The 14,970-nt window shown below is 35.4% G+C and overlaps 1 protein-coding gene across 3 annotated transcripts in view; it reads left to right on the top strand.

Annotated features, from left to right (window-relative positions):
• Positions 1-14,970, top strand: part of PHKB (phosphorylase kinase regulatory subunit beta) — a 229,590-nt gene that overhangs the window by 178,249 nt on the left and 36,371 nt on the right. For all 3 annotated transcript variants that reach the window (XM_061385923.1, XM_061385924.1, XM_061385925.1), the window contains 8 exons: positions 4,328-4,411; positions 4,875-4,979; positions 6,121-6,203; positions 6,406-6,496; positions 11,039-11,100; positions 11,186-11,348; positions 12,482-12,563; positions 14,535-14,592. In XM_061385923.1, the coding sequence (XP_061241907.1) occupies positions 4,328-4,411; positions 4,875-4,979; positions 6,121-6,203; positions 6,406-6,496; positions 11,039-11,100; positions 11,186-11,348; positions 12,482-12,563; positions 14,535-14,592 (728 nt within the window). The remainder of the gene's footprint in view (positions 1-4,327; positions 4,412-4,874; positions 4,980-6,120; positions 6,204-6,405; positions 6,497-11,038; positions 11,101-11,185; positions 11,349-12,481; positions 12,564-14,534; positions 14,593-14,970) is intronic.

Below are 14,970 nucleotides of genomic sequence, written 5' to 3' on the forward strand. Positions count from 1 at the left end.
ATTGCAGGGAAAATGCAAGGCCCCACTGTTGTTGCTAATCAGACTGGACCTTACCCACTGGCCACAAAACCAGAGGTAACCCAGAGCACCAGCTCTTCAAAAGTCCTTAACAAATTTAGAATTTTTCTGCCGTAATTAAAGAGATAACGGCTGAAAATGCTAGGAACCCTAGAAGAGGTTAACACTTTAAAATCACACTAAGAAGTAAATGGTGGAAAGCTGGGTTTCGTGGTAGAAGAGGCAAAAAGAGTCCAAGAGGAAAGTAAGGATCCCCTAGGTAAGGAGAGGAGGCAGCATGGAAGGTCTGAAAATCCAAGGCTGTTACACTGTGCACTTATCATTCAGGTACAGGCTGTATTTACTGATACACTTTTAAGGTCTCTCACTGAAAGCTCCAGAGAATGGTAACAAAGGTTATTATTCTTTGATAAACATGCCTTCAAAGCAAATTAACCTGAATCTGTTTTTTCAGGCCAAACTTATATCAACAACTCTTTCCGTTAGAGTCTATACTCTACCAGACAACATGCAGTCAAGATTTAAAAGACCAACATGGCTCTAGATGACACGATTGTGGCGTTTTATTCCTTCATCAGCAATACCTGCTCTACGCAGAGCACTATATGGGGCACGTAGACAAAATGACCCTGCCTGTGTTCTCAGTCAGTGAATTCTGAATCTCGTGAGATGACAGAAAAAAAATTGTTAATGACAATCCACTTTGATTGTACTATGATAAATGTTAGTCCAAGGTGCTGAGGAATCACAGATGTGGTAGCAAGCATTCTGTTACAAAGTGAAGACTTATTGGGTTGGCCAAAAAGTTCCTTTGAATTTTTAAGTAAAAACAGAAGACACATTTTTTCATTTTCACCAAGAACTTGATTGAACAACGTAGCCACCATTTTGTTCTACTACCCTCTGCCATTTTTCAGGCAACTTCATAATTCTGTCTTCCCAGAACTTTTTATCTTTTTGAGCAGAGAACTTTTCCAGGCACCTTTCACAGTCTTCCAGGGAATTGAAATTATTTCCATTAACAGAATTTTTAAAGACAAAAATAAATGGAAATCTGAAGGTGCAATGTCACAAATACAGCAAATCATAACTTCACAGCCAAGTTGTAGCAGTTTTTACCTGGTCATCAAAAAAGCATGCAGTCTTCCATTATCCTATGAGAGATTATGCATTTTCTATTGACTAATTCTGGACGCTTTTTGTCGAGTGCTGCTTTCAGTTTGTCTTACTGGGATCAGTATTTATTGAAATTAATCATTTTGTTTTCCTGAAGGAGCTCATATAGAGGACTCCCTTCCAATCCCACCACATACACAGTGTAACCTTCTTTGGATGAAGGCTGGCCTTTGGTGTGGTTGGTGGTGGTTTTATTTTTCTTGCCCCACAGTCTATTCCCTTCCACATTATTGTACAGTTATATCCACTTTTCATTGCCTGTCACAATTTGTTTTAAAAACAGAACATTTTTGTTACATTTAAGTAAAGAATCACATGTGGAAATACGATCAAGAAGATTTTTCTTTTGCTTAACTTACATGGAACCCAAATGTCAAAATGATTAACATAACCAAGCTGGTGCTAATGATTTTCAGTGTTTGATTTAGATATTTTGAGTATGTTGGCTGTCTCTTGTGTGGTATAACACTGTTTTCAGTTGATGTCTCAGTTTGATTGCAATCAACTTCAACTGGTCTACCCACCCGTGGAGTATCAGCCAGTGAAAATCTCTACCATGAAACTTCAGAAACCACTTTTGACACGTTCAATCAATCACAGCACCTTCTCTATACACTGCACAAACATTTTCTTGCATTTCGGTTGTGTTTTTACTTTTCCTGCAATAATAAAGCATAATGGCTGAAAATGTTGCCTTTTTTTCCCCTTCCATCCTCAGTATTAAAATGGCTACACAAAAATTGACCAATTTGCTAAGTTGTTTTTTTTTATGCACACTGATATGACAGCTGTCACAATATAATCCAGCAGTTGTTTTGAATGAAGTTAGACAACTAAGTGCTACTAGAGTCATCTTACAGAAAAATTGAACGAAAGTTTTGGCCAACCCAAGAGAATGAAGTATTTCTGGGTTTCTGGGTGGTTTTGTCCCTACTGTATGTTTCCGCACATTAAATGGTGTGAATGTATATAACATAGGAACAGTATTATCTGCGTCCTGTAATACAGAGAGCATTCTGCATCTGATTACCTAATTGTCATAGACCTTCTGTGGCTCAGGAAGTTAAGGAAGCTGCTTTTAATGTAATTGAGTAGTATTTAAAGATTTCCTTTCTACCTAGGTAAATACAAAGGAAGGATATCTCCATCTCGTGCTGTGCCTGGCAGTTTCAGTGCAGCCTATACAATAAAATGCTTTATAGAGAACTTTTTCTGTCTAGTTGGCTTTGTCTAAAACCACTACTATTCCAGAATTAATATGCACAGTACATGTGGCTCCAGAGGACGTTAACTTGCTTTCTCATTCATCCACCAAGTATTTTTTGAGCACCAGTTGTATGCCAGGCACAGTGCCAACTCAGGGGGTGCTATTCTCTAGGTATAGTCAGTGCAGAAGGAGAGAGACAGACCTAATTCTGACATACATGTGTGCATCATGACAAAATGAACAGAGAGCTCTGGTGATGGTGTTAATTTTGTGTATGTTGAGATTGATACTTGAAATCAGTTCAAATCATAGTCAGTAGATTGTGTAAAGACAGTTGGTTTTATTTTACATTTAAAAAAATTTAGGTTAGATTTCTGCCTCTCTTCAGGTACAAAAATAAATTCCAGACAGGTTAAAGATTTAAATATTTTTAGTGATTAAATATAAAATTACTAAAAGAAAAATTAGAACATTTTATAACTGTTGGAAGGGAAAGTCCAATCTTAGAGTAACACCAGTGCCAAAAAGCCATTAAGGAAGTGATTGACACATTTAAATAAATTTAGTTGTAGGTGGCATAAACAAGCAGCACATCAAAGGTGCTTGTGAAATTTCCTAGCAGAAAATTGTTTAGATTGAAATACCACATGCTGAAATGATGTTTGAATTAATATGCTGTCATTCTCACATTTCATAACAACATTGAAGATGAGCAAATCGAGTAAAATATTTGATAAAAGGAAAAAATGTATAGAACATACAAATAGCTATTAAATATATAGGAAAATGGTCAACCACAAAATATTTGAATACAGTTGTTTAAAATGAAATATCATTGTGACCCAAGAGAGCGACAAAAATGGCCTGTGCACTGTTAATGTACATGTAATTGGTCCATTATTTCTGGAGGGTGACCAACCTGGCATTATGTTTGAAAGAGAATGTATATTCTCTTTGACTCTATCAAGTCTGGGAAATTATCCTGCAGAAGTAATACTACACTGACAAAAGGTGGTTACTGAATTGGTTTTGAAATAACAAAAAATTGGGAGCTACCTTCATCAGGTGAATCCATGTTAGTTTTAAATATGGTAAGGAGACCTCTTAATTGGATTAAGCACTCATCCTCTGGCACTGATTAACATCTAGTTCATTCTAGGTCTGTTTTTACTTTGTAGAAAAGAACAATACTAATTTTAAAAAACTGGAATACCAGATTATATAGTATATGAACCCATTTATGTAAATATATGCATGTGTGTGCGTGTGTGTGTGTGTATGATTTGGATATATATTTATCTATGTACTGTTAAAAATTTGTAACCATATTTTATACTTCCAGTGTTTCTTAGGGATCAAACAATAAATTACACTCCTTTTAACACATGCCAAAGTAAAAGAGTTGTTGCCTAAGGGATTGAGAGAGTAACAGGATCATTCCCTTGTAGGATATGAATTAAATTTTTCATAAAATTCATATAATCAGAAAAAGCAATAAAGATATTTTCTTGTTGGTAGGAAATAATTGAAGGTGGAAATCTAGTAGAAGTTATGTGGCCCTGATTTTTTAAATTTTAAATAGTGAAAAGTTTTATCACATAGGAAGCATCTGTCTCTCTGTGTTCTTGTGTGAATCAGGTAGAGCCATGCAAGTTGTAAATTTATGACATGATAATATAAGAACAGTGCTGAATTTTAGAATATTGCTAAATGGATCTCAAAAGTTTCACTCTCAAATCTCCCAGTGCCCCAGAATCTAAGTTGATGTCATTGGCTGTCTTGTTTTCCTGCAAGTCCGTTGAATAAAGTTTTCCCTGGCCTCTTTGGAAAAATCAGAAATTAGCAGGGCAGTAGTTGAGGTGGGGCAAAAAAAACGAAAAGCATTAATATTTGTCTGGCTCTGATTTACATATTTGTGTCTTACAGGCTTATTTCCATCTGGGTGTCAATGAAAAATTAGGACTCTGCGGAAGGCCAGATAGACCTATTGGCTGCCTTGGTACATCAAAGGTGCTCATGAAATTTCCTTATAGAGCAGTCTTCAGATTGTAATACCACAGACTAGAATGATGTTTGACCTGTTGTGCATCCATTTGCACGTTTCATCATACTTGTGCTAATTATCTCAATTATTATTTTCTACAAGTAAATAATTAGTTTTGTATGCTATCATGAACTCTTCTAAAAATAAATACCATCTCACTGTTACTTCTAAGCATAGTAAGATATCTGATTGTAGTAGTATTTACTCAGATTTTTTCCATTACAATAGAGGTGAACTACTTTATCAGCATACTGATTCAATTAAGAAACTAAAATTTCTTGATATTATATAGATTTTATAAGATTATTTGCTTATTCAGAATAAACATCAGTTTTAATTTTTAAGACTGTAGTATTGTACCTTTGCCTTTCGTCTGTTTCGTATATATGTGTGTGTGGATATATGACTTTTTTTTACTATTGCTTACAGATTTATCGCATTCTAGGAAAGACTGTGGTTTGTTACCCTATCATCTTTGACCTTAGTGATTTCTACATGTCTCAAGATGTTTTGCTGCTGATAGATGACATAAAGGTAGCCTTTTAATTGAAGGGGATGGTTTTGTTTCTACTGATTCTATCATATGTTAAATGAAGTGCTCCTGGGCCTATGCTACTGGATTAACACAGTATCAAATATGAAAGTTAAACAACATCTGCATAGTTTTGGGGAGGTAAACTACTTGCAGCCTTAGAATAATAGATGTATTCTGTTTTATATAAAGTTGTATGACTTTATTTGCTCTACCTTCTACAAATGGAATAAAAGGATTATATATATATATATTGTAAAAGCAGAGGGGAAACTGTTTTGGAAACCAGGTTCATATAACAGTAAATTTATCTCTTTTTGAACAAAGTTGAGTTAGCAAAATGATTTTATTTATGAAGAATTTCAAATAAAACCTCATCTAACTCATAATACCCAGTCAGTTAAAATCTCCTTCATTCCCTTTTCCATTTGCAGAGTAGAGAAGCTTAGAGTCATGGCCTAGAGCATGAAGTCTGGAGCCAGATTTACTTGTTAAAATCTTGACTCCACTGTTTACCAGCTGTGTGATCTTGGACAAATTAGTTAACTTCTCTGTGTTCCTGTTTTCTCATCTATGTAACTGAACAGGACTGTCCTGAGGATTAGGAGTTAATACATGCAGAGCCCTCAGAATAGTGCCTGGTACATAGTGAAATGTTATGTGTGTGTTTGATGTGATAATGATGCTTATAGAAATTGAATCAAATAAAGAACTCTCCATGTTTCTGATGGTATATATAGATTCAGCCCAATCTCTTCTACCTACTGTAATATAAATTATGGAGTGAGAATTAATCTTCTGGATGATAACCTTGGGTTGATTTTCGTTCCCTGAGACTACTCTTGAACTGTATTTGTTAGGCCTCAAAAAAAAAAAAAAAGCAAACAAGGCAACCTTAAGACATGTGTGATCTGGTGATCTGATTATTTTTAAGAACAAAGTTTAAAGTCAAAATGATTTCTAGCTTAACCTGAGTGTTATTAGAACGTTTCTACCCCTAAGTAGTCTATCTTATCCAGAGTTTGATTGTGATATTATCTGGATATGTAAGAGTTTTGTTGGCTCTTTGCCACTAATGGTTAAGCATCCTGATCAACTCAGATACTGTGCCATTACATCCTACCTCATTCTTTGTTTTAACAGAATGCACTCCAGTTTATTAAGCAATACTGGAAAATGCATGGACGTCCACTTTTCCTTGTTCTCATCCGGGAAGACAATATAAGGTAGGCTGATGAAAGAAGTGAGGTGCATGCATCTCGCTGCCATTGTTACTGTGAACCCTTTGGAAGCAGGGCCTCCTTACACTTTTATATCCATCTCAGCATGTAACAGAGTGGTTTGCATATATAAAGGGCACTTAGTACTAGATTATTAATTTCTCATTCTGTTGTTAATATGCACATTTTATCTGTTTATATTTTTCAGAGGTAGCCGATTCAATCCCATATTAGATATGCTGGCAGCGTTTAAGAAAGGAATGATTGGAGGAGTCAAAGTTCATGTTGATCGTCTACAGGTAGTCTTCTGAATTTCAGTGTTTCTTTTTCCAGCACAATTAATCCATAGAATCAACTATGTTTCTTAATTATATTCTTTGTAAGGTTTTTGTCTGAATGTTTTATTCTCTGTCTACCTTCCTATTCACGTTGTCACCACCCTGTTTATCTGATCCTTCCCATCTGATGCTTGAGCAATTGCACTGGTTTCCCATCAGAATTTTAGACTTTAAAAGGTCATCTCTTACCTTACTTTTGCATCTGAGGAAGCTGGAGGCCAGAGTGGTGAAGTGACCTGTATAATCTCAGGTTCTTTGACTCCATGGTCCAGTGCTCTTTTCCCTACCCTACAGTGACATCCAACCTGGAGATAATGCTTGTTCCATTCAGATTTTACAGCTTTATTTTCACAGCTCCTAAATAACAGAATCCTTTTGTGGTTCCCTATTAGCCATAGCAGACTCTCTGCCTACAATTATCTCCTGCTAAACATTCTTTCTGCTTCAGCCAATACAGCTTAATTACTGTGTTCTCAGCTTTTTGAGGTTCTGCCCCTTTCTGCTCACTCCATTTCCTCTGCCTGGAGTAGCCTCCTTTCTTTCAACATCACTGGGCTTTGAAGTCTTACCAAACATTAAAGGCGAGTTCTGCAGAATCACTCAGACCAGAGAGGATACTTTTCTTTTTTAATATCCTTTTATGACCATTAACATAAACTATCCAAATTATAGTCCATTATGGGCTTAAATTTCTTATTTCCATTAAAAAGTTGTGATCATTTCATAGTCTTTTATGTGGTAGGTGCACAGTATTGAGTAAGAAAGAGGAAAATTTATAAAGAGGGACCTATGTAAGTAACCTGGTAAATGGCATGTTTACATTCTCATTCACCATTGCTTGTGTTTTGTATACTCAATTGATTTTTATCTAAGTTTTTATCTTTTCCCCTTATTTTTTGTTTTGTCGTTTTGTATGTAATGCTTTCTGGGGCAATTTCCTTGATATTTAGCATGTAGCTCCTCTGCTGATGTTTGTGTTTTAGCTATCTTGTTTTTAATTTTCTCTTTTATAGTATGTTGTCCTTTTTTCCTGAATATTATATTTTGTCTTATCCTTCTAAGAATATTAACAGGATAGCTTTGGAAATCTTTCTTTTGTACATTATCTCTTTCAGGTTTCTTTTCTCTGTTTTCAGGGGGCTCAGTCTTTCATGTTGGAGTCATTTGTCAGCTATCCCTTTATTTTTTTTTATTTTTTTTTTCAACTACAATTTTATTTTTAAACTTTACAAAATTGTATTAGTTTTGCCAAATGTCCCTTTATTTTTAAGAGTGAGAGAATAAAAAGTTTATTGGAAGCTGTGTGTTTGGGAACAAGGATCATTGTCATGGTGAATTTACTTATAAGGTGGGCTAGTGGCAAGGACCAGTTTTGCTGGGGAAAACCCCAGGTGCCAATATCTGGGTGTTTTTTTCTTCTGGGTTTTTCAGGTTCCCAGAAAATAAACATCTAGCCTTCTGCTTGAAGGATGTACATTTTGCTTCCATGTCCTGAGAGCAGGGTTGGGTTAAGGAGCCAGGGTGTTACACTGTTCTGTATAGTATCAGAAACATCTCTCAGTTGTTGCTTTCTACCAATGCAGATTCAGAAGACAATGAAATGGTACATTATCAGATTGTATAGGATACTTACAACAGTACAGATTATTTTCACATAGGCAACACAAGTGGCTCAATCCTAACAGCACAGATGCTAGACCGTGAGTTTGTGCAACACTGCACTTTGAAAGTCAGAGCAATGGATAACAGCTTCTCATCACTAAGCAGTGAAGCCTTTGTTCGTATCTACATCTTGGACATAAATGACAGCTTTCCAATTTTTAATCAATTCATTTATGAGTCTTTTACTTAAACTATTATTTAATCTTTATATCTTCTGCTCTCTGCTATGCACTAAACCATTGAGTACAGTCTTAACCAGAGAATAAGGCTCTTTTCATCTTGTAAAACTGAAACACTATACCCATTAAACAACCCCTCACACCCTCGAACCAGCCTTTGTCTTCTCTTTAGTATAGGAAATGGAAATGGCACCTGTGTACTTCTCTGGGCCTTTATTTAAGGCTCTTTCAAATGTCTTCAGCCCATGATCTATAGTCTCTCTCATCACTGGGCCTCAGCATCACTTCCTAGCTTCATCACCCAGGACATGTCTCCATGCAGCTAATTCTCAGTCCTGCTTTCCACTCCAAGAGTACTGAGTACTTTCCAAATCTTTAATGTGATTTATTTTTTTCCCTGTTCATGCTATTACTCTATTCTAGAACTGCTTTTTTTCTTTTTTCTTTCTAAGTCATACACTTTAATTTTATAACTTAATCTCACCTCTTTAGTGAAGTCTCCAAGTCTGGAATTAATTTCTCCTTCCAGTGTGTTTCTGTGGCATTTTCCTTGAGCTTTGCTATAGCTCTTATTTTAGGTAGAACTAGTTTCTTAAGCCTGCTTCCCTGTGTGGATTGAAAACTCTTATTAGTCCAGGCTTTACTCATCTCTGCATTCCCAGAGTATTCTGCTCACTACTGTTCTCTCTGTAAGAAATATGTAAATATTGGTTCCTTGATTCAACAAATACTGAGTGCCCTCTCTAAGCAGTGGAGATATAATGGTGAAAAAAAAATATACAGAGTTCCTGATCTCATGAGACTTATTTTAGTAGGAGAGCAAAACCAAAGATAAGGCAAGATAGGGATTCAGAATAATGGGATGGAGAACAGTCTTTGGTGGTATGTTCAGTTGGAGAGGGCCTTGGGGGATATAATTGAATATCACTGACAGGATACCTTTTTGAATACTGTATTGCATTTGACACATATTTGTCAATATTAATTTATTTAATTACTATCAGAACTAAAGTATTAATGCCTAGCAAAATAATTGCAATAGTTTTTTTATAAAACTAGCCAAGATTTTATAATACCTACACATGGAGTATAACCTTTAAAAATTATGAATCACTGCATTGTACATCTATAACATATAATATTTTACAAATGTAATTCAATTTTAAAAATAATTTAGGAGCCTCTGCAACCAACTAAATTTTTTAAATCAAAAACTCTGTAGATTATTAATGAAATCTACAACTTATCTGTTAATTCAGAGTAGCATTTACTTTATGGGCTGAATTAATGTGTATTATGTGCATTTTGTTCATGCTACATCCTTAATACCTAGCATAGTGCTTGGCATATATGTGTTCAGTAAATATTTGTCTAATAAATTAGTTAACTGTAGAGCAAGATGTTTAGGGGTAAGTCTGCATCTTAGGAAATACCACTCTGTAGACTTCAGTTTTGCTTGGCACTGCCCTCTGCCCAGGCACAGACTGTGGCTGGGCCACATAAAAATGTGCAAATTAGTTGCATATTGGCCTGTCTCATTCAGACTCTGCAAGGAGGCTTTAGTATGATTGGTAACATGTTCCTTCTGCTATTTGTAGTGGATATTTGTTGATCATCTACTTTATGAATTTTCACTAGAAGAGAAGGCAGCACATCTCTGGTGGTTAACCAACAAGAGTAACATTCCCTAAATCCTGTGGCTTCACATTTGAAATGAACAGGAGAAAATAGAAAAAGTAATATATGTAACACAGTTTTGATTAAAGAATTACCTTATTTTTAAAGTAACAATTTATGGCTTGTTTCCTTTTGAGTATATTTCTCACTTTTATCTGACAATTCATCAGATATTTAGAAGTGACACTTAGTGGTAAAAATCATTGTGGGTTATCATTCATTTATACATGAACCACTGACAAGCAACTATTATGTTCAAGTTTGGCCTCATTTAGTTTGCTCAAGGGGTTCTCTGGTAGCTCAAACGGTAAAGAATCTGTCTACAATGCAGGGGGCCTGGGTTCGATCCCTGGGTCGGGAAGATCCCCTGGAGGAGGGCATGGCAACCCACTCCAGTATTCTTGCCTGGAGAATCCCATGGACAGAGAAGCCTGGCGGGCTATAGTTCATGGGGTCACAAAGAGTCGGACATGACTGAGCAACTAACACACACACAATGGGATATAAAATGACCAAATATTGCTTGCCAGAATACAGAGAAGCACTGGCCTAGATAATGAATAACTTCATGATCCTGAAAAATGGAGATTTGGCAGTATCTTATCCTTGGATAGCCTTGAAATATATTATGGTAGCCAAATCTAAAGAGTAATTTCACATTATATTTTCTGAATACAGTTTTAATATTTCATGTTTTTTTTAAGCATCAAATTTTTGTCTTTTAGCACTTTAATAAGTTCTGAGTTTTTAATTGAACTTATAAATAAGAGGATAGAAAGAAGAAACAGTTCATCTGATTCTGCTATTTATTATAACTCATGAACTTGTAGCTGGATGTTTATGTTCTGTTTCAGGGGGCTTGTTGTATGTGAAAATCTGTCTGATTTTCAAGTATTGTATACTTACAGAATAGTATGTGCATAAATCATAACGTTATTGCTTGATAAATTTAAGAGTTGTGAATCTTTTCTCAATTGCATTTCAGACACTAATATCTGGAGCTGTGGTTGAACAACTTGACTTCTTACGAATCAGTGAAATAGAAGAGTAAGTTCCTTTAGGTTATTTATTGTGTTTCTTGAGATTCCATTAGGAATGCAGGAAATATGAAACTTTTTCTTTTAAATTCTAGGCTTCCAGAATTTAAGAGTTTTGAGGAATTAGAAGTTCCCAAACATTCAAAAGTCAAACGACAAAGCAGCACCTCCAATGCTCCCGAACAGGAACAGAAGCCAGACGTTACCATGACTGAATGGAGAAACAAACTCACCCATGAAATTCTTCAAAAACTGAATGTGAGGAAGATGCAATTCCCACATGACCCTGAGTGAGGTTGACAGAGCAGGAACTGCCAGGGGCAAACCATATTGCTTTATGTCCTCCCAGAGAAGGTAGCAACTAGCCTGGAAGTAGATGGCCTGTCTATAACTGAGGCAGTAATGAGAAGTAGTTCTCATGATCTAATATTAGCGTGAATGTCTTTAAGATGCTTAAAATGGGTTGTCTTGTGTATGAAAGTATTAAATAGCCCATTAAAGAACCATAGTTGCTTTGGGGATCTCTAGGTTTCTCTTTCAGTGCCCTTTCTCTTCTTTTCCCAGTCTGGGCCTTCTCTCCTGTCTCAGTGTTTAGGTCATGTTTGCTCTGAGTCTCTCCAGTCACTGAAGAAAGCAATCCTTTAACTACATCCATGTGAATATTAGGTTAGCAGCCTAGTATTATCCCTTCCCTGAGGTTATTTGCATTTTGGAGGAGGACAGGTGAGGATGTATAGTATAGTATAGTACCTATCAAAGGAAATATAATTCTAATGGTAGAGCTATAAGCACAGTGACATTTTATTGGACCATCCAAATTTGAGTAGGCTAAATATATAGCCTGCCAGATATCAGTTCTTGTGATTGATCGTTACTACCTATAAATCTATATAAGCATGAATATGATATAATAGGCATAAAACATAACACATATAATAAGCAGCCTACACATGTCCCCTTCTTTCATCCTCCTCTCCACAATGGGTCGGTAACAACGTGGTCTCCCATTTATGAACAAGTAAAGTCAAAAAAGGAGCAGATAAATGACTTGGCCAAATCTTTCAGAGGGTGACAGCATCAGTGTCACCTGAATTAGCTTAGAGACAACATATTTTCTATTCATTACTTATCTTATTTCCTGGAAAATTTGATTTTTAAATTCTACTACCCCGGGAAGCCTGCTTGTCTACCCACTGTTTCCAAGGTAGCTAAAATAAATAGTTGTATAATGTCATCTTATGCCTGGTAATATATCAATGACATTTTATCTTTTCTCAATTGCATAGCAGAATATTTCCTCTTTGCATCATGAGGTTTCATGATTAGTTACTCCCTGTGGTAATTTTTGTACCCATTTCATTCCAGTTACTCATAGTGATTTATATTTTCAGGACTGTAGTTGTCTGGCTAGCCAAGCCATCCTACTGGGTATACTGCTCAAAAGAGAAGGCCCCAACTTCATCACAAAGGAAGGTAAGAGTATCTAACTAAGAGAACATTTTAAATAAAAAGACTTCTCTATTTTTGAACATATATCAGAAATGCATAATGAACATGCGCTAAACTGTTACAAGTTATTTTCTTCTCTAGTATACCTTTCTTCTTTAATTTTTAAAAGTTAAAAGTTTTTTAAAAGGAAAATGTTCATTCGTACCCCTAGAATGGAATAGACTGTTTGATGTATGAACTCCTGAATTGCTTTCATGCAGTAATGCTTGTTTGTCTGTCTGATTATCTTAATGGTGTTGGAGCCTGGATTCTGCCTGTGACTGTTAGCCTCTGATGACTCCATAGTTGTTTATTGACAGTTTCTATTTCCACTTTTATTTTCTGTATGTTTTTAAGAACAATACTGAATCATTATAGCCATAAGAATTAGCTCCTTCATGGTCTGCAGCAGCCATTTGGAATGGAACATGGCATTTAATAGAACGCACTGTCAAGATTGTTTACGAAAATAAGTTGTTTTTAACTGTGTTTGTGTCCACTGTGCATTAAGGCTGAAACCCAGTTATCCCTGAAATCTACAACTAAGGAATCTTTGAATTCTACATCCTGGTCTACTTCTGGCATTTTATAATATAGAATAATGTAGGCTACATTTCAAGTATTTAATATCTAACTACCCAAACTTTTTGGCTCATCTGAAAGTCCTCTGTCCAGTGAGGCATATTGATTTGGTTAGAATTAGAAATTGAGTTGATATTCTAAACAACAATGTAATTAATAAGATTTATAGTTCTGGTAGTGAACTGAACATAATTGTTTATTCAGATAAACAATTCAGATAAAGAAACTAAGGTCTACTTAGTTTTTACATTACTGTAGCTAAGAGACAACTTTCTTGAGTATTATACAGTCTTAATTTTTTAATTTAATAAAGACAGAAGAAGAACTCTAAGCAGATTTCAAACAGAATCTTTCCTGTTCCTAATTAATCTTGAAACTCAAGTGTGAAAAGGATCCCAGTTATATTGAGGACGTTGATCAGAATTTATACTTTAAAACAATGGGATCATTAAAAAGCAAACATTTCATTAGGAACTTAGAATTCAGAATGGTTCTTTTAGTAGTAGGCTTCCCAGGTGACAGCCATGCTAAAAGAACCCGCTTGCCAATGCAGGAGACGTAAGAGATGCCAGTTCACTTGGGTCGGGAAGATCCCCTAGAGGAGGGCATGGCCACCTACTCCTGTATCCTTGCCTGCAGAATCCCATGGACAGAGGAGCCTGCTGGGCTACAGTCTATAGGGTTGCAAAGAGTCGGACATGACTGAAGGGTAAACTTAGCATGTACACGTGTATTTTAGTAGTGCTTTAAAATAAAACAATTTATATAAAATAGTTTATAATGAAAATGTCAAGAGAATTATTTTTCAAACCATTTTTTAAGCTTGGTAATAATATTCATCTGTTACTTAGATATTTAAAAGACTTTACATGTTTTAAATCTGTGAAACTTTATATATTAAAAATCATAAGCATCTGCAGAATCTGAGTATAATTTTATCCAACTTGCTATAAAGCTGTAAAAATAAGTTCAGGGTAAAAAGATAAAGATTCTGTTCTTTACCCTTGTTTGGTTTCTGATCATATACAGAATCATCACATTTTTTTGAACAAATAAATGAAGAAGTTATATATATTCAGAGTCTACAGTATTTTGTTCAATTTGCCATATTCTGTTTTTTTATTTTCTGTAGTAAATTAAAATAACATTTTTATTTGTTAAATATATTGATTGTATATTAAGAAAACAATAAATTTCAAGAAATAAAATATTTATCAAAATCATATACTCAAACTACGTTATAACAAGGGCTGGGGACATTCACACTATATATTTGGGTTACATATTTAATTATTTCAGGTTTTTTAAGGAGAATAAATGTTATGCATTTAATTAAAGCTTTTTTCAACAAAGACTCTATTATCCGATGTCTAGGTACTGTTTCTGATCACATTGAGAGAGTCTATAGAAGAGCTGGCAGCAAAAAACTTTGGTTCGTATTAGCGTCCTTGTCATTATGTTTTTTTACTTGTGTTATCATATTCAGTATCCTAAAGATAATGGACCAGTGTTAAAGGTGGCTAGTCATTCTAATTTCCCCTTTTAAGTTCCAAGGTTGCAGCACTGTGAGTGCCTACTTTCTAAGGATCTGCCTACATTGCATTTTATCTTGGCTCTCCTAAGATATTAAAAGCATGTCTGGGAGTAAAGACATCTGTAGAAATAGAACCTGGAGAGGATGCACTGGCATGATGTTCTAATGACTTTTTCCTATCCTGCACCTCCTCTGTCCCAGCAAGGTGCTTTAGGTTCTAATTTGTATTTTGAAAACTCGTTCCGTTATAGAGGGTCATGAAGAGACCAGTGTTTC

This window comes from Bos javanicus, chromosome 18 (assembly GCF_032452875.1).
Source record: "Bos javanicus breed banteng chromosome 18, ARS-OSU_banteng_1.0, whole genome shotgun sequence".
In the NCBI taxonomy this organism is placed as follows: Eukaryota; Metazoa; Chordata; class Mammalia; order Artiodactyla; family Bovidae; genus Bos; species Bos javanicus.